Source organism: Taudactylus pleione, unplaced genomic scaffold (assembly GCF_031769625.1).
Source record: "Taudactylus pleione unplaced genomic scaffold, aTauple2 ptg000604l, whole genome shotgun sequence".
In the NCBI taxonomy this organism is placed as follows: Eukaryota; Metazoa; Chordata; class Amphibia; order Anura; family Myobatrachidae; genus Taudactylus; species Taudactylus pleione.
The window spans coordinates 1,300,190-1,320,228 of NW_028285006.1; the positions used below are offsets into that span (position 1 = coordinate 1,300,190).

General features: G+C 40.8%; 1 protein-coding gene across 4 annotated transcripts in view; it reads left to right on the forward strand.

Moving 5' to 3' along the window:
• CCDC30 (coiled-coil domain containing 30) overlaps positions 1 to 20,039 on the forward strand; it is a 240,090-nt gene that overhangs the window by 90,969 nt on the left and 129,082 nt on the right. For all 4 annotated transcript variants that reach the window (XM_088453973.1, XM_088453974.1, XM_088453976.1 and 1 more), the window contains 3 exons: positions 4,822 to 4,937; positions 5,322 to 5,404; positions 6,161 to 6,353. In XM_088453973.1, the coding sequence (XP_088310099.1) occupies positions 4,822 to 4,937; positions 5,322 to 5,404; positions 6,161 to 6,353 (392 nt within the window). The remainder of the gene's footprint in view (positions 1 to 4,821; positions 4,938 to 5,321; positions 5,405 to 6,160; positions 6,354 to 20,039) is intronic.

The window sequence follows — 20,039 nt, forward strand, 5'->3', positions numbered from 1 at the left end:
TTATTGCTATCCTGCAAGTCATAGCCTGCAGGAATTAGTGCGGAGGATTTTAACTCAGAAAGGTTTATGTATGCGGCACCATCTGGTGCGGGGCCCCTTGCACGACCCCCTTAAAGGGCTGTTTGTTTCTCAGGATCCTCTCCTTTGAGGATCGCCGGGCGGGCCCCATTGTCGTCACTCGCTTGGAGTTACTTCACCATACTGCCCTTTTGAACTCGGGGTAACTCGCAATTTCTTGCAATTTACCCCTGTGCAACAGACTGTCGCTCCCCGCCGGGGTTTTTCACAGTACATGAATTACCTCCGATACCACATCGGTCTGTCATTCCCCTTGTAGGGATTACCACAACGGCCACCCTGGTGGATGTCGTTTTATACGAAATACTAATTGGCGTGATATACGCCCTGTGGTTACTGACCAGTGGCTCTGCCGTGAACTGGATGGTATATTCGGCTCTTTCCCTCTCACATGGGGGGAGCCGATTTCAAGTATTATTATCCCTGCTTTGGGGCTGGTAGCCAGGTTCATTCTGGATATAGAGAATGTCGATCCTGCACCTGTATCATACATCTCCCGTTTTCTGCCCAAGGGTGGATCTCATAGCGGGAGTCTGGCTGTCGCCAGATACGAGGAGTCACAAAGGCCTCCTGTTTCCCATTCCCTGAGGGTCCTCACAAGTAATGGAAATCCCCTTCTGGGATGGATTTGTATGTTAATCATCGGGTTACAGGCATTAATACGCCTCCCATCCCGGCCTGGACGGATTTTACGGATCCGTAGGTGGTAACTTTGCCTGAAATCAATGTACTCGTTTTCAGGGCCTGTTGCCCGTCCTACCATGGCCATCGCATGGTGATGCTTTTGTGACGTTTTTCCCCTCCAACACGTCTGAGGTTCAAATATCTTTTGCCGCTCACATAAAATATGCAGTGGTCATATGTGGGATTACCTCATGGGATGCCAGTCTTCTAACTTTCAGGGTGTCGGCGGCGTCTGTATCCGCCGCAGTACCCTATGGCTGCGTTATGGGAAAGCAGAGGTGCACACTCCTTCCATGGGGAAGTTCTTGTTTGGTCCTGACCTTGACAAGATCGTTGCATCATTGGCAGTATCACTAATGGGGAGATACCGTCTTTAGCTACTCCCACTACATTCGGACTAACTCTGTTAAGTCTTTTTGTCCTCAGGGTCAGCCTAAAGGCCTGTTTTTTCCTAGGCTGTCGGCCTCCATGGGGGCCACCATATCCAGTACCGAGCAGTCCTGGACTTCCGGACGACCCTGTTTCTACACCTGAGGATATACCCTCAGCCTGACGGGACAGGTCTACATCTGGGGAATTTCCAGAGTGAGGTACTGATTCTCAACGGCCTCTCATTGTTCAGGCAGCCTCCTCACAGGCATTGTTACACGGGCCCTTCTTCAGACCTGATCAGGGCCTTACAATCCCAGAAAGCTATACAGTCTTTGTGGTAAGCAGAGCTATTTCGGCCAACCTCACTATCTCAGTGAGGGACTGGTTGTTCTACTTTCTTTCTGGGGCGGTGACCGACTGGTCCTCCTTTGCCTATACTCTGTCTCAAATCCCTGAATCAGATTCCAACGGTGCCTTGACTCAGGTGGAATCGTCCATGCTCCATCATCCGATGTTTGGAACCTGGGGATTTTATGGTATATCCGAGTATTCAGGATACGTACCTACGGGTACATACAGAGCCCTCTCATCAGCATGGGTTCAGGTTTGCTGTGCCACAGCAACACTTGTAAGTTTCGGGCTCTGCCTTTTGGGGCTGTCCTCAACTCCACCGGGGTTTACCAGCTTTATGGATTTTCTGACAGTTCACCTGTTCAGTGTATCCGAATGCTCCTTTCTCTGGACTGTCTCCTGCTTTTAGCAGGATCACCAAGGTACTTTACCGCCAGGTCAGGATAACCGTGGCTTCTTCTCGGCACAGATAATTAGTCAACGGAGAAAAAGTCCCCCCTGCATCCCTCACAGGGTTTTCTTCATCTGGGAGCACTGCTGGATTCTCAGAATCTGAGAATTTTTCTGGCGTAAGACAAGATCTCCACTCTTCAACTTGGAGTGTGCGGATATCTACGCAGTCGACATATGTCATTACTCTTTGTGATGCGCAGTCTACCAGAGTGTCTACCTTTTGGTAGGGTGGAATGTGCTCAGTTCCATTCCAGGCCTTGCCATAATTGACTCCCCTCCAGATGGATCGAGTTTTTTCCATCGGATCGCTGTTCAAACGATGATACTTTCTCCGGAGGCGAGTTGGTCTCTGTCCGGGTGGCTATGGCCATCTCGTCCAGGGTGTTCTTTGCTAAAGACAGTGTCTGGTCCGCATTCGTTTCGGGGCAGTTGGACGTCTGTCGCTTCTGCCCTGCCACTTAACTTGTTGATACTTTAGGCTGTCTTGGACTTTCACTCTGGCCTAACCCATATGTCACGGTAAACCTGAATAGGTTCAGTCCGACAGTGTCACAACAGTGGCTTCCATCTAGGCAACACTGGTAGTTGGGTGGCAGTGTGAGGAATGTCACCCATTCTGACATAGTCCAAGGGTCTTCTCCTGGCCAACTCTGCGGTGTTTATTCCCGGAGCTCTCCATTGGGAAGCGGGCCGTGCATCCCGGGGACTAGTCTCTTCTCCAAGAGAGGTTTCAACTCCTGGTGAGCAGAGGGGGCCTCCCTGAGGGGATTGATCCCCATGGCCTTCTGACTCGATCACACATTACTGGTGTTACAGTCCAGCTCTAGGAGTACTGAAGCTACCTTCAGTGACTCTTTGTTACTGAAGTGATCCTTCCACTTTGTGTACCTGTGTCCTCCGGTCTCCCTTCTTCCTCGAGGTCTTCGGAAGTTTAATTCGAGACGGAGGGGCTTTCCTTCTGGGGGCTCCAGGTCGTCCCAGACATCACTGGTACTAAGATTTTCGGAGTCTCCTCATCGACGCTCCGTTCCTACTGCTTCACTATCTGGACCTGTTGTCTCAGGGTCCTTGTTTTTCCCTGGATCTGGATCGCTTGTCTTTAACTGCGCCCCTACTGTGGTCCTCGGGCTTCCCTGGCTCTGTCTTCATTGAGATGTTTAGAGCAGATAGGCCAGACTTTGCTGGGATCTGCCACGGACTGTGGCATACATAATTCTTATGGTATCGTACCTGTCGATACGATCCTCCGGTGTCCAGGATTTCCAGATATTCTGGCATTCCTTCCGGCTGGCTTGGGTTTCACCCTTGGCCTGGCCTTTCTGACAGTGCGGATTTCTACACTGTCGGTATGGTTAAGATATGGAATTGCTCCGCTCTGGTATCCAGTTCATCCTTTGGAGTGTTTTCTGGATTATGCCTCCACTTGTCCTCCCTAGGGACTCCTGGGGAGTTAGTAGTGGTTCTTTGTTCCCTCCGGGGACAGTCAATGGAACCGCTGGTTGTGATAGCCATTACATGGTCTATTGTTTAAGCTCTCTCTCTCTCTCTCAGGGTGTTTAAATCAACCAGGAGAGTGTCTGAATTGGGAGCGTTCTCATGTGGCTCCCTCTTCTGGAGGGCATCATGTCAGGGTGTGAGTTGCTCTCGCCCTGTGTTTCTTCTTAAAGTGGTTTTTAGGTTCCATATTATTCTGGAACTTATGGTATGGCCATTCAGTTCCCAGTCCTCTCGGCTGGTGTGGCCTCATGGACTGTGGTCCGGCCTCTTTGGCTTTATGTGATCCGTTCAAGTTCCTTATGGTAATCGGACTCCTTATTGGTGGTCTGCGCTTTTTCTGGTTTTAACAGGAAACGATGGCCGGCCTATAATGAAATGTTGGCTGGATGGCCTCGTATGTTTTCCTCAGGGGCCTACCCATGGGTGGGCATTTCTGTCGTTGAGGCTTGTTTTTTTTTTTTTTTTTTCTCGGGCCGTGTAACCCTCGTGGGCGGCTCGTCGTGGCGTCTCGGCTGTTTTGCCTTACTAGGTGTCCACGTGGTCTTCTGTCCATACCTTTTTAAGGTTCTAGGCATTGGTTTCCTTTGCCTCTCAGGATGCTTCCTTTTTGGCGACGGATTCTCCTCTCAGCACAGGAGCGTCCCCAGCCTTGGTTGAACTGCTTTGGGACATCCCCAAGGTCAACTCTGTGGACCCTGAAGTAGAAAACAAGAGATATGGTAAGAACTTACCTTTGTTATCTCTGTTTCTACGAAGTCCATAGGGTCCACAGGGCGCCCGCCCTGACGCACCTGGCTTCATATGGGCTGTGTTACTGGTCACCGGTTTCCCGTCTCCTTTTCTGTGAGTATGGTTCTAGAGTGTTCCAGTTTTCTCTCTCTTTTTCTCTCCTCCTCCGGCCTTTGGCTACTTACAAACTGAGGTGCCTCTATATGGGGGGCGGGGTTATAGGGAGAGTGGACCCAAGTGCATCCTGGGAGCTAAAAGCTTTAACTGCGTGGTGCCCGGATTTGGTTCCCAACCTATACCACAAGGTCAACCCTGTGGACCCTATGGACTTCGTAGAAACAGAGATAACAAAGGTAAGTTCTTACCATATCTCTTGTTTTTTATTTCCACTCTTGAATAACCCAAATTATAATGGTAAAAAAAAAAAAGAACGGGACCTACAGCTGTTTTACCTCGTTTGGGACTAAAATGAGTATAAGCAAACTTCATGTCATGTGAGTGTCTGTCTGAGAATTTCATTTAACATTGATGGGAATCCTAACTACACTCCATTTGTGTGTCATTTTTAACTAACTGGACACTTTACAAAGTTTTAATATTTCTATACCTGGACATTAAAGTTGCACTCTTTTAAGTAAATACTGTTATGTCTTGCAGATTCTTTTGAATTGAATAAAGCGAAAGAACATAATGATCGACTAGATAAGGAGATTCTTTCCTTACGCCAACGAGTCAGATCACTGGATTCTGAAAGAAAAAAGCTCATGGAACAGGTAGGTTAGTTTACTCAAAGTTGAGTGACGGACCACTTCTTTTTTCTAAGGTCAATGTATGTAACAGAGATCTCACTAGTGGTTCAAGATGTTGACTACGTGACATTGTCAGAGTTGTGTTTTAATCATTACAATGAAAAGCAAAGGGTGATGTCATGCCAGTGAGTGTGGTCTGTTTATTGAAGAGATGTATTCGGTACATGCAAGAGACTTTTCTTGACTCTGTGTTAACACAGACAAGAATGTGAAATAAAGTAGGGGCACTTGGGCCTGGGAAGATTGTTAATGGCAGATTGTGTTGGCTTATACAGCAATAAAGGAGTGTGTATGTTTGTTTCCATGTATTAAATTTTTATTGCTTATATTATTTTTTTTGTTTCACAGTATGAAAATAATGAGAATGACTCTGCAATAAATGCTACAGCCACTAAGCAGAACCTTCAGGACAATGCAGAGCTTCATAAAAAGTAATTATTTTATTACACTAGCAATGTATGTCAGTGGTAGATAGTAAGAAAACTCTCTTCCTAATGATCTTGTTATAGAGTGGCATAAAATGTTTATACAGTGTATGTAGAAGGTTACTCCACGGGTGTAAAGTGATGACTTCTCACCAGTTTGGTTAGGCAACCTTATATTAACCTATAGGTTGGTCTGAGATATATTCCTCTGGTTGCTGACGTCTTGTAGTCTCTTTTATTGCACCAAATGACATTTTTGAGATTCCAGAAAAAATATAATGTCACCCACCCATGCCATGAGTCTTTGCTGGAACAAGATGGCGTTATCATGATAATATCACTTTATTTAATGTCATCACAGAGGATCTAAATTCAGTGCTAAACTCTTGTATTTTTTTTTTCTTTTCCAGCATGTTGCCAGCTTCCATTTCAAAAATGTTATTTAATTAGCAGTGTTCAGACCTGAATGATGGGGCATATAGACTCCACTAGTGTACGATCTACATGTGACTGCTAATCTCAGTTCACTTCAGTGGAAAAAGTGTAATAACAGTCTGTCTGATAGGTGGCATCTGTTGAGCCACGTAACTGTTATTGCTGCAACATTAAAGTGTATGTATTAATTGCCAGCTTACAGCAGTTCTGAGTCATGAACCTGCAGAGACGGTATCCCGTTAGTTTGTCATGGCTGAGTGCTCTTCATTTGTTACTAGTAGATGTACCTACTTTTTATATTGCATTGTATTTTGTTGTTTTGTCCAGATGCAAGCTTGATATTGAAGAAAAAGAATGTCAGAACAAACAGCTGCTACACAAGCTGCAGAAACTACAGTGTGACCATGAAGAAATAGTAGAGCGCAATGAGGAGCTGGAATCTATTTTGGGTGAGACTCAGAATCGAACAAAGGAACAAGTGGATTACTTGGAGTGTGAAATAGCTGGACTTCAAAGGACAGTAAGCATGGACCTTAAAAGTGATTTGATTTTATATTATGGGTGCCAATGGTTTGCAGAGCATTATTGTAGATGTAGTTAAGTATAACCTTGTAGGACAGCAATCGCAACAAAGTCCTAGCTTAATTCTACATATCAGTGTGAACACAAAGCTTTCCAATATTTGATAATCGTGAATCTTCGTGAGGATACAAAGCTGCATCGTCCTATACAATCAGGCCCAAAGGTCCGTTAAGGTTTATTTTTTTTTATTTTTTTGTACTTTGTTGTCTTCCAGATGATAGTGGCACTCTGACCTGAAGTACAGACTTGAGTTTAAATGTTGATCCTCCTTTTTGAACCACATGATACAGTGGATGTGGATTTTCTTATGTAGAAGATATTTTTTTTTTTCTACGGCTAGGAGAGTGTCTGAGTTGGGGGCTTAGTCTTTAAAGTCTCCCTACCTGATCTTTCTTTAGTATAGGGTTGTTCTTTAGACCAAACACCTTTTTCCACCTGAGTTGTATATGAAGATTCACTTAAATCAGGGCTCTTCACTCATTTGATGATTTTGGAGTATTGATATACTTCACAAAGATGCTAGAATTTAGGAAAACTGATTATATTCTGGTCTTCTGTGATGTCCACAAAATTGTCGGATGGCACAAAACAAATGAGAACAAAATAGATAACTTATAGCATGATTATTTTGGGGCAGGGAAACCTGTTCATCACAAAGTGGAGGCACACTTCCACCATCTTCGACTGAGCAACTGTGCCAGGCGGCCACATGGCCCTCTGTAAATACTTTACTCAGGGCTATTTTTTGTGAAGAATCTGTTCAGGAACGGTCGGTGGTGCTACTGGGGATGGAGCTATTGAAAAACAATTATATATTCATACTATATAGTATTTAGAAAAGAAGGCACTCAAAAGGGACTTTAAAACAAAAACGTATCTTATGGAAAATAAATTTTGGCCCAGGACAATATGTCATAGTTAATGAGAGATTCATTAACTGAGTTCCTGCTTGTTCCTGCTGAAGAATAGCCCTGCTTTTACTGAATTAGTTTCACTGCTCTTGCAGTTAAGGACATCCATTTTGGTTGGAATTGCCATTGAACTTAACTGTGCTATCTGTACTGTATGTTGATGTATTGTTGAACAATATTGCATAAATCCATCATTGAAGTTACAGAATATATAGTGAATTAGCGATTGTTTAGTGTATGCATATGAGAACAAATTAATGTTATTTAACCTTGTATTGTTTTAGACAGCTTTACATAATAGTATACACACAATCTCCCACATAAGCAAATCAGTGTAATTCTGGTTTGAAATACAGCTGGTTTTTATATAAATGTTGATCAGGCTTGAATCAAGTAACCACTCTACTGTATATAATACTCATCTTTATTTTCATAAATCTGTTGAATTCAACTAAATTACATATTAGATGATTGGTTAGTTTTTTTTAATAATTGCTTAACTATATATTTAAAAGATGGCTGTTCAGTCATTATGGTTGAAGTTTGATCTGTAGGATGAAAGTATTAAGTCATGTGATCATTGCATCACAGTGAATACTTAACCTCTAGTTACACATAGTTACAGAGTGCTCAGTGAGATATCTGTAGCTGTTTGTCAGCATTGGCAGTCTTCTAATGAGGCGTGTCTACTCTGCAACTTCAGGCTGTTACATATGATGAATTAGTGATTACAGGTATCACTGAATGTGTGTCTGAAGTCTTTATGGTTATTAGTGTTGGGAGAGGGAGTGATAATTTGGCATAAATGTATGTTTGTATGGAAGTCTCCTAACTGCACGTTTTGTACTGCACATGCATTCAAGAATTTTTTATTTATCTATGTTTGGGTACAAACATCACAATTTTCACTTTTTGACTCTACGTGTAAAGAGACAAAATGGTTACGGACAGTTGTGCAAATGTTGGCCGAGTATAGTATGGGTGTGTTCATGCAAATGTGTCAGAGACGTGCAGTCGGGGTAGGCAGTCATACTCCTGAGATTTGATATAAAAATGATTAAAATAATACAAAAGATATTTATAACTTATAAACATCTTTGTTTATTGTAATCATTTTTATAGTTAACACTCACCAGCTTTGTGGAGCTCCCTTGGACTGCCCTTCTCTGGAATGCAGAGTCCTGATTGTGAATTATCTCTCTACTGCAAGTTGGTAAATGCTGGTCAAATATTGAATTCTCACATTCCACCAAGACGCTTAAATTCAATAAGTCTTTGTCAAGGTGTAGCTTGTAATGGTGGAATTCCATATTTAATCCCCCAATAGTAGTGGGGGTGAAGACCCGCACTGCAATAAGAAAGTGGCAGAAAAAACTGGATGTATCTGTATAAGCTGCAGGACCTTTATAGGGTAACCCGACCCTATATAATGTCACAATAGCAATTAGAATGGGGAAAGGTTCGTGCTTGATTGTGTATATGCAGGTGGTTAGTGAGCATATATACCTGTTGGAATGGGATGGTTCAAATCCCCACAGCGGAAGCCGGATCTGAAGAAATCCCGACTGGAGCTGTAAAGTAGTTTAACCCACCCCCCTAACCCTAACCCACCCTTAGTGGTGACTAACCCTAAAACTCCTGTGGTGGTGCCTAACCCCAAGTTCGCCCAGGGTTGCCTAAACCTAACCCCCCTCTTCCCGCACCCTAAACCTAACACTCCCGGGGGTGCCTAACCCTAACCTCCCCCCTGTGGCGCCTAACCCTAATCTCCCCTTTCCCTAGCCTATCCCTCCCGGGGGGGTGGCCTAAGCCTAAATCCCCCTGGGGGCGCCTAAACTAACAGCTGGACTGGCCGGACTAGATGGCTGGATTCCAGCGTAGGGATTAATATAGGCGTTGGTATTTCGACGCCTATCTTGAGACCCATGCCGGGCATTTACTGTCGGGATTTAGACTGGCGGCATTCAGTCCGCCGGTCACCTAGCTACGTCTCGTAGTATATATGGAATGATTTTATTTGTTATCAGGAGTCACAGTGCTCCAATTCAATAATATAGTGTGCCCGCTCAGTTGCAATAAAATAAAGTTTAAATGCCACTTATATATGCAATGTTTTTTTTATTACATTTTATTACACATACAGATAGCATTACTACAAAGAAACAGAGAAAAAAAAAAGATTAATTTACAGAAAATAACTACATATTGATACTGTATATCACTACTGTATACCACTTATTTTGAAAAAGAAAAACTCATTATGAACTACTCTAACAGATTTCACATCAGCCATTTATAAATATTGTATAGCATACCTATATATTGTACGTGTTCAAAAAAAAAAGACAACCTCCTCCTGTCTCATTTTAATATTATTATAGTAATACCCCTAACATCAACAAATATATAAATTGCAGCAATTTCAACTTCTCAACTGATATTTTCAATATTTCTCTTATCCTTAACTTATAATGCCCAGTATGGTTCTGTACTACATATCCAAATATTAATAGTCCAGTATAATAGCCCAAGATCAAGTACATTTTTAGGTGACATACATGCATAAGTAGACTCAAGCCACCTACCCCATATACGAACTAATGTCACCCCCGCTTTGCGGCAAATATATACATACTTTTCATGTTTAACCGTAATTCAAACCAAGGACAAACACCTTAGCTAACGTACATTTATTAATAATATACTGCCTTGTACTTTGCCATCCAGTGTGTAACTAAAGTGGGAGAAACTCTAAGAACTTTACCCCAAAAAATGTTAACCACCGGGCATTCCCACAGAAGGTGTCAAAACGTACCTCTATTTATTATACATTTGAGGCACTTATCTGATGCTCTACCCCCAAACTTCCTCAAATGATCTGGCGTTAAATAAGTATGGTGTAATATATACAATTGGATCTGCTGAAATTTAATTGCATTTGTAGAAATACGAGAGGCTGCAAGAGCTTCATTCAAATCTGTGGCCCTTATAGGGCCTAAATATTTTTCCCACTTTAAGATATGGTAAACCATCACAATCATAAGATGACAATATAATGGAATATGAATGAGATCGAGACTTACTAGAGCTAAGAGAAACAATTTTAAAGGAGATATTTGAATTGGAGGAGGGCCAGCTCAAAATTGAGTTTCAAGAGCATGCCGTAATTGTAAAAATCTATAAAAAATTATGTATTGGGTAAATGATAAGCTTCTCAGACTTATCATATACTGTAACTGACCCAAAGTAGTTACACCTCTAGATCCCCATATCACCCCTGTAGTAACTGATAACTACACAAGGAAGTATCTGGATCCAATCCCGTAAATTTAAATTTACTAAAACCGCTTTCCATATTTTGATAGCTTGGAATAATAACGGAGGACCTTTTCGTTTAAGTTTACCTGCGAGCAAAGCCTGTAGAGTTGAAAAATTGGGAAAAACCTGAGAAACCAACAAAACATTCAAGTAAAGAAGAAATACCTGCACCAAACTTAGTCATATGATCAATAATGATTATTTTTTACATAGTATATACCAACATTACTAAAGGGTTTAGGGTGCAGCAATACCAAGTTGTATATATTTTTGTTGGTGGTGGTGTTCCCCAGGGCTTGTGTTTATAGAGTGTATGGGTAGGTTTGACAAGTGAGCAAAACGAGAAAGAAAAAAAACTCTTTTTGGGGGCACTCTTATATAATTTGAATTTAAAATAATTATATTTATTAGGTATGCATTAAAAATGTATACATGAATACATAGAAAACACACACAGAAAAAACTTTTTGTTGTCCTCCTTAAATGGACAACAGGATAATTACTTCTTATATAATGATAATAGGAAAATATCCCAGAAGAATAATCCTTTATAATTGGATGAAAATATTAACACCACTGCTCCGATGTAGGTGTTGACAGATATGGTAGTTAAGGCACGGATAATTAAATTATTGAGTTTAAAATACAGCATAATACTCGCAGGTAAATTAAAAAGAGACGTATACCCAGAAACCTAGGCGAGACACAAATTACCTTAATCTGGTAAAACAGTGCTGTCAGATATTACTTCTCCCCTAGGCATATAATATGGAAGGCAAATACAAATATCAATCATACAGCCTTTGGCAATTATATATACATAGTTCCAGGGATATAGGAAACATGCAAATTCAGAACGATAAGAACCTGCATGTATCATGCATGTGCATGTATCATATAACAAAAGCAATAATATCAAACACAAATCTTAGGCATCTGACATATGATTTTCATATTTAGATTCCCAATGATGTCAGATTATTACCAACTGTGGAATTCTGCATTGGCATATGACATAGATGACGAGTACAGATATCAATCATATAGCTTTTGGAAATTTCACATGCAATTCCAAGGTTATAGGAGAAATGAGAGTTTCAGAAAGATAAGAGCCTGCCTGTGTGCATATATCATATAACAATAGCCATAATCCTATAACAATATCATATAACAAAAGCCATAATATCAAACACAAATCCTAGACATCTGACAAAAGTCTCCTATTTAAGTTCATAATAATATCAGATTATTGCCAACTGTGTAATTTCAGCATATATTTGTTAGTTTCATACAATTTTGGCACAGTATCATGCTTTACTGGTATGTTTATTATAATCAGATTGTCTATGATAGCAAGCTGTGTCTCAGATTTTATAAGTCTGCAGTTGTAACAGTACCAGGTTTTCTGGTCTTAGCAGTGTCAATAATCGCTGTACCTTTGAATGCAGGTTCTATACATATTAATAACACTCTTAATGGTCTCCTAGGTATTTGGTATAGTATGAGTGTTGGTAAGCACTCTAATGGAGTAGGGGTGTCTGGCACCTATGATCCAGCTACTTCTGCTGCTATCCCATGTGGGGAATCTGTATGACATTCGATTCCCGGCAGCGCCTGGCCGACAAAAGCAGAGTTCCCGGCAGCGGAAGCCCGATAGCGCTGGAAATCCCGATCGTCGATAGGTAAGTACTTAATAACCTAACCTAACACCCTAACCCTCCTTAGGGGTGCCTAACCCTAATCCCCCCCTTCCCCGCTGCCTAAACCTAAGTCCCCGGGGGAGTGCCTAACCCTAAGTCCCCCCGGGGGTGCCTAACCCTAACCCTCCCTCCCCCTAGCCTAACCCTAACCCTCCCGTGGGGGTGCCTAACCCTAAGTCCCTCCAGGGTGCCCTAAACCTAACCCTCCCCCCCCCGCAGCTGTCCGCTCGCGGCGCCCGGAATGTCTTTGATCGGGATGCCGGGCGCCTGTCTCCCGGCGTCGGGAAAATGTCAGGCGTCTACATCTAGACGCCCGGCATTTCACCCTCGCCGGGATATGACAGTCGGGAAGCCGGCTGTCGGTATTAAGGCAGCCGGCTTCCCGATTGTATACCCCGTGTGGATACTAGTCCAGGGAATGGGTGGTGAGAGAGCAGATGGTAGGGCAGACAGAGGTAAAGTATAGAGACGCTTCTGCTGTCGGGACCCGCTACCACCCACCACCCTGGTGTTCAAGAGATCGTTGAAAAAAGAATATGTACCTGCATAGGAGCGTGGTGCTGCGGTGGGATAATCTCTAGCCTGGTTCCTGCAGTAAAGAGGGCCTGATGTCAGGACTCGTGTGTGTGCACCACGAGTACCCGGAAGTGATGTATGATGCGCGATTCGCCCTCTGCTGGGCTTGATCACATACAGCCTCTTGTGCATTGCCTAGATCCTATTCTATATTATAGCGTGCAACCAATCGCAGGCTGCTCAAACCTGATTGACAGCTCATAGTTCCAATCATATAATCCAGCTGTCCTAAGCCTATCATGTAATAGATCTCATGATTGGCAGTTTCAATCTCCAATCAGGAAGTGTCATAGTCTTCCTGTAGGTGAAGAGAAAATTCTGATTCGTATATTTTGCACTATTACTAAATTAAATTGATAGTTTAAAATTAATATCATAGGTACCGCATGCATACTGCAAGTTTTTGTAAAATACATCTTATACATGGCATATATACAGTCAGGTGCATAAATATTGTGACATTGACAGAATTTTCATTTTGTGGCGTCTATTCACCACCACAATGGCTTTGAAATTAAACAAACAAGATGTGCTTTAACTGCAGACTTTCAGATTTAATTTGAGGGTAATTACATCCAAATCAGGTGAACGGTGTAGGAATTACAACGGTTTCTATGTGCCTCCCACTTTTTAAGGGTCCAAAAGTAATGGGACAAACTAAACAATCCTAAATCTAACTTTCACTTTTTAATACTTTGTTGCAAATCCTTTGCAGGCAATTACAGCCTAAAGTCTGGAACGCATAGACATCACCAGACGCTGGGTTTCATCCCTGGTGATGCTCTGCCAGGCCTCTACTGCAAATGTCTTCAGTTCCTGCTTGTTCTTGGGGCATTTTCCCTTCAGTTTTGTCTTCATCAAGTGAAATGCATGCTCAATCGGATTCAGGTCAGGGGATTGACTTGGCCATTGCATAACATTCCACTTTTTAGCCTTATAAAACTATTTGGTTGCTTTTGCAGTATGCTTCGGGTCATTGTCCATCTGCACTATGAAGCACCGTCCAATGAGTTCTGAAGCATTTGACTGAAAATGAGCATATAATATTGCCCGAAACACTTCAGAATTCATTCTGCTGCTTTTGTCAGCAGTCACATCATCAATAAATACAAGGGAACCAGTTCCATTGGCAGCCATACATGCCCACGCCATGACACTACCACCACCATGCTTCACTGATGAGTTGGTATGTTTTGGATCATGAGCAGTTCCTTTCCTTCTCCATACTCTTCTCTTCCCATCACTCTGGCACAAGTTGATCTTTGTCTCATCTGTCCATAGGATGTTGTTCCAGAACTGTAATGGCATTTTTAGATGTTGTTTGGCAAACTCTAATCTGGTCTTCCTGTTTTTGAGGCTCACCAATGGTTTACATCTTGTGGTGAACCCTCTATATTCACTCTTGTGAAGTCTTCTCTTGATTGTTGACTTTGACACTTATACATCTACCTCCTGGAGAGTGTTCTTGATTTGGCCAACTGTTGTGAAGGGATTTTTCTTCACCAGGGAAATAATTCTGTCATCCACCACAGTTGTTTTCCGTGGTCTTCCGGGTCTTTTGGTGTTGCTGAGCTCTCTGGTGCGTTCTTTCTTTTTAAGAATGTTCCAAACAGTTGATTTGGCCACACCTAATGTTTTTGCTATCTCTCTGATTTGTTTGTTTTGATTTTTCAGCCTAATGATGGCTTGCTTCACTGATAGTGACAGCTCTTTAGATCTCATATTGAGAGTCGACAGCAACTGATTCCAAATGCAAATGTCACACCTAGAATCAACTCCAGACCTTTTACCTGCTTAATTGATAATGAAATACTGAGGGAATGGCCCACACCTGTCGATTAAATAGCTTTTGAGTTGATAGTCCCATTACTTTTGGCCCCTTAAAAAGTGGGAGGCACATATCGAAACCGTTGTAATTCCTACACCGTTCACCTGATTTGGATGTAATTTCCCTCAAATTAAATCTGAAAGTCTGCAGTTAAAGCACATCTTGTTTTCATTTCAAAGCCATTGTGGTGGTGAATAGAGTCCAAAATATGAAAATTCTGTCAATGTCCCAATATTTATGCACCTGACTGTATATGTATACGTGTATGCATATGCACATGTGCCATGATTATCACAGTCTTCAAACAGGTGATATCATCTCGTTTATCTGAAAAATAATATTAAAATAATAAAAATTATTATGTACAGTGTCTTGCAAAAGTATTCACACCCCTTGGCTTTTTACGTTTGTTGTTACATTACAACCTGTAATTTATTTATTTATTTTTATCTGAATTTTATGTGATGGATCTGCACAAAATAGTCTAATTTGGTGAAGTGAAATGAGAAAAATATATTTATAAAAAAGAATCTTTATAAATATAATTCTGAAAATTGGCATGTGCATATGTGATCACCCCCTTTGCTATAAACATCTCAAAAGTTCTGGTGCAACCAATTACCTTCAGAAGAAACATAATTAGTGAAATGAAGTCCACCTGTGTGAAATCCAAGTGTCACATGATCTGTCAGTATAAACACACCTTTTCTGAAAGGCCCCAGAGGTTGCAACACCACTAAGCAAGAGGCATCACACCATGAAGACCAAGGAGCTCTCCAAACAAATCAGGGACAAAGTTGTTGAAAAGTACAATTCTGGGTTGGGTTATAACAAAAAAAAAAAAATATCCAAATCTTTGCTGATTCCACGGAACCCCATCAAATCCATCATCAACAAATGGAAAAAACATGGTACCACAACAAACCTGCCAAGAGAGGGCCGCCCACCAAATCTTACAGACCGGGCAAGGAGGGCATTAATCAGAGTGGCAGCACAGAGACCAAAGGTAACCCTTAAGGAGCTGCAGAGTTCCACAGCAGTGGCTGGTGTATCTGTGCATGTGACCACAATAAGCCATACACTCCATAGAGCTGGGCTTTATGGAAGAGAGGCCAGAAAGAAGCCATTACTTAGTGATAAAAATAAGAAGACATGATTTGAATTTGCCAAAAGGCATATGGGCGACTCCCCAAATGTATGGAGGAAGGTGCTCTGGTCAGATGAGACTAAAATTGAACTTTTCAGCCACCAAGGAAAACGCTATGTCTGGCGCAAACCCAACACATCCCATCACCCCAAGAACACCATCCCCACAGTGAAACATGGTGCATCATGCTGGGGGGATGTTTTTCAGCAGTGGGGACTGGAAAGCTGATTTGAGTCAAGGGAAAGATGGATGGTGCTAAATACAGGGATTTTCTTGAGCAAAACCTGTTTGTCTGCCTATGATTTGAGACTGGGACGGAGGTTCACCTTCCAGCAGGACAATGACCCGAAGCATTCTGCTAAAGCAACACTCAAGTAATTTAAGGGGAAACATTTAAATGTGTTGGGATGGCCTAGTCAAAGCCCAGATCTCAATCCAATTGAGAATATGTGGTCAGACTTGAAGATTGCTATTCACAAGTGGAAATCACCATCCCCACAGTGAAACATGGTGATGATAACATCATGCTGTGGGGATGTTTTTCAGCAGCAGGGACTGGGAAACTGATTTGAGTCGAGGGAAAGACGGATGGTGCTAGATACAGGTATATTCTTGAGCAAAACCTGTTTAATGGGAAACATATAAATGTGTTGGAATGGCCTAGTCAAAGCCCAGATCTCAATCCAATTGAGAATCTGCGGTCAGGCTTGAAGATTGCTATTCACAAGCGGAAACCATCCAACATGAAGGAGCTGGAGCAGTTTTGCCTTGAGGAATGGGCAAGATGTGGCAAGCTCATAGAGACTTAGTCAAAGTGACTTGCAGCTGTAATTGTCTCAAAACGTGGCTCGACAAAGTACTGACTTTAGGGGGTGAATAGTTATGCACGCTGAAGTTTTCTGTTATGTTGTCCTAAATGTTGTTTGATTCACAATATTAAAAAAAAAACACAACTTCAAAGTTGTAGGCATGTTCTGTGAATGAAATGATGTACACCTTCAAACAATCCATTTTAATTCCAGGTTGTGAGGCAACAAAATATGAAACTGCAACTGGGTGTGAATACTTTTGCAAGGCACTGTAACCATCCTAGACGTGTCAATATTTGTGATTGTCTATCATATCTGATATGTGTTCAGAAATATATTATCAACAGTGAGCACATATGTCACATAGGTGATAAAAATAATGTACGGTAATATAAATTATTAAATTAATAGATATATTTATAGAAATATAAATTTATCCAAAAATTGTATATTAATATATGTGCATGTTTAGCATGATTGTGTGAGCTACAGAAGAAACATTATATATAGAATATAATGTAGCTACAGTATGAATATTATATGAACTGTGTATACAAAAAGTTGGGTGGAGAGATAGTGAATGTGTAATGAGGTGTGGAAAGCTACTGTAATGATTATGTGGATTAATAGTATAATGATGGGGTTAAAAATAACCGGTGTCCTTTTTAGTATGCGTTGATGTGTGTGGGAAGGATGTGAAGTGCTCAATTTTGTGAGGGAAAAGAGTATACATATGTAAAAATATGAACACGCACATATGTGCACGCGCGTGTATACACGTAATTATCGTGTACACAGACGTATTCAGGCACGTACGCCCATACATGCACACACATACGTGCACATATACCCACATACAAAAAGAAAACTTTAATAGTGTATAAATCATAACAGAAGACCATGAAGAATGCCCTTATCTAATGAAAATAAATTAATATAAATTTCAAGAGTTCTTAGATATAGAAGAGTAGGTCAGGTAGAATTAGTTTGGTAAAAAAAAACATTTTAATTTATGTGTTCGTTAAGTCCTCCTGGGGATAATGCTCCTAATTTGAAAGTCCACATACACTTCTTTTTTTTTTTCAGGAGTTCTTTCATGATGTCCCCACCTCTTGTTCCCAGATGTATTCTTTCCAAACCAAAGATACGTCAGTCTTCATAGGTGTCTTTGTGTTCAAAATGGAAGTGTTTAGCCACTGTTGTTAATTGCTTACATTTTTGGAGATCCTTTGCTGCATTGCGAATTGAGCCTATCTGTTCCAGAGTTCTTTGTTTCAACATTCTTGATGTCATATCGACATATTTAATGTTACATGAGCATGTTATACAGTACACTACATTAATTGCCTTGCAGTTGATCAATTCTTTGATTTTAATTGAATTTCTATAATTATCCATGACCGTGTTCGTCTTAAGAATGTGTTTGCAGGCTTTGCATTCTCCCCAGGGATATGCCCCTGTTTTCAACGGTTTCTTTGGTAATGTTCTAGTAATAATGGCTCTGTACTAGTTCATCTTGTAAATTGGGGGACCTTCTCCAGCTCATTGAGACTGTTTCTATTAGCTTTTCGGAGAGGTCAGGATCCGTTAATAATATGGACCAGTGTCTCTGATTGATTTAATCTCTCTCCACTCTGTGCAGAAATTTCCCACAAATCGAACCTCATTTGTTGTATTCTTATTCTCTTCTTTATCTGCTTTAAAGATTAGGGAGTCCCGTGTTTTTTTTTATCCACTTCTGATCTCGCTTTTTTGATTAGTCTGCCACTATATCCTCAATCTTTTAATCTCCTGGAGAGTTCCTCGCCCATTTTTTTGTAGGTGTTGTCATCGGAGCAATTTCTCCTCAGTCTGAGGTATTCCCCTTTTGGTATATTTATCACTGTGTGTGGAAAGTCGGAGCTAGATCAGTGTAAAAGACTGTTAGTGGCAGTTTCTTTTCTAAATAATTCTGTTCCTAGCATGTTTTTTTAATTTTTATAAATCATCAGTTCTAGGAACGAGATCTTTTCTTTGCTGGCCTCATATGTGAATCTCAAATTGAGATTGTTACTGTGCAGATCATCAATGAAGTGTTTGAGGGATTCCACGTTTCCTTCCCATATCATAAAAACATAATCAATGTATCTGAGCCACATTGCAATATTTTTAGTCTGGTGATGATTGTGTTCATGAAAGACATGTTCCCACTCCCACCATCCTAAGAAGAGGTTGGAGTATGTGGGGGCACATGCTGCACCCATAGCCGTTCCTCTAACTTGTATGTAGAATGCATCATCAAATGTAAAGTTGTATTCTTCCATCATGAGGAAATATTTTATGGCCTTTAAGCTGTCAGAGTGTCTTATAGATGTATACAATGATTCCACATCTATACTAACCAGGAGTTGATTATCTTCCAATTTGACATCATTGATTTAAATCAATGTTGGAAAAACTCTTGGTCTTAGGCCTTGAGGGGCTATCTTGTGTTTATTGTAATTTTCAAGGCTAATGAGATCCCAATTGGCTCTAGATTGTTTGTGCAAAAATTTACTTATTTCAGAAAATCCTCTTCCCAGTTGTTATCTGGTTTCTCATCCAAAGAAAGATTGGTGAAGATTTCATCAAGGTTTTTCTGGTTTACGTTTGTTAATTAGTTCCTGTTTGAGATTTGAAACTTGTCTTGTTATGATCAAAAGTGCATTGGCTGGAATGTTTTTTTTTTTATTGTGTAGTTTTTATTATTCAGAGATGAAAAGAAGAAGACTTAGTAATATATTTGTTTGTGCTAGGTATTAGAAACTGAGAAAACTCAGCATATCAGAATGCTCAAGAAAACAAGAAATACCTAAATTACCTAATTATTCGTGCCTTAACTACCATATATGTCAACACCTGCATTGGAGCAGTGGTGTTAATAAATATTTTCGCCCAATTATAAAGGATTATTCTTCTGGGATATTTTCCTATTATCATTTATATAAGAAGTAATTATCATATTGTCCATTTAAGGAGGCCAACAAAAAGTGTTTTCTGTGTTTTTTTCTGTGTGTGTTTTCTATGTGTTCATGTATACATTTTTAATGCATACCTAATAAATATAATTATTTTAAAGTCAAATTATATAAGAGTGCCCCCAAAAAGAGTTTTTTTTCTTTCTCGTTTTGCTCACTTGTCAAAACCTACCCATACAAACCAATAAAACATGTAAGGTATCTGGGGATTCATCTTGAAGCCATCATTTTAAATGTGCCATTTGTGCCGAATAATAATAAAATCTAAAATTAGGAAGCGCCAAACCTCCCATAGACCTTGATGTAGTTAAGATGGCTAATTGTATTCGAGGTCAACGA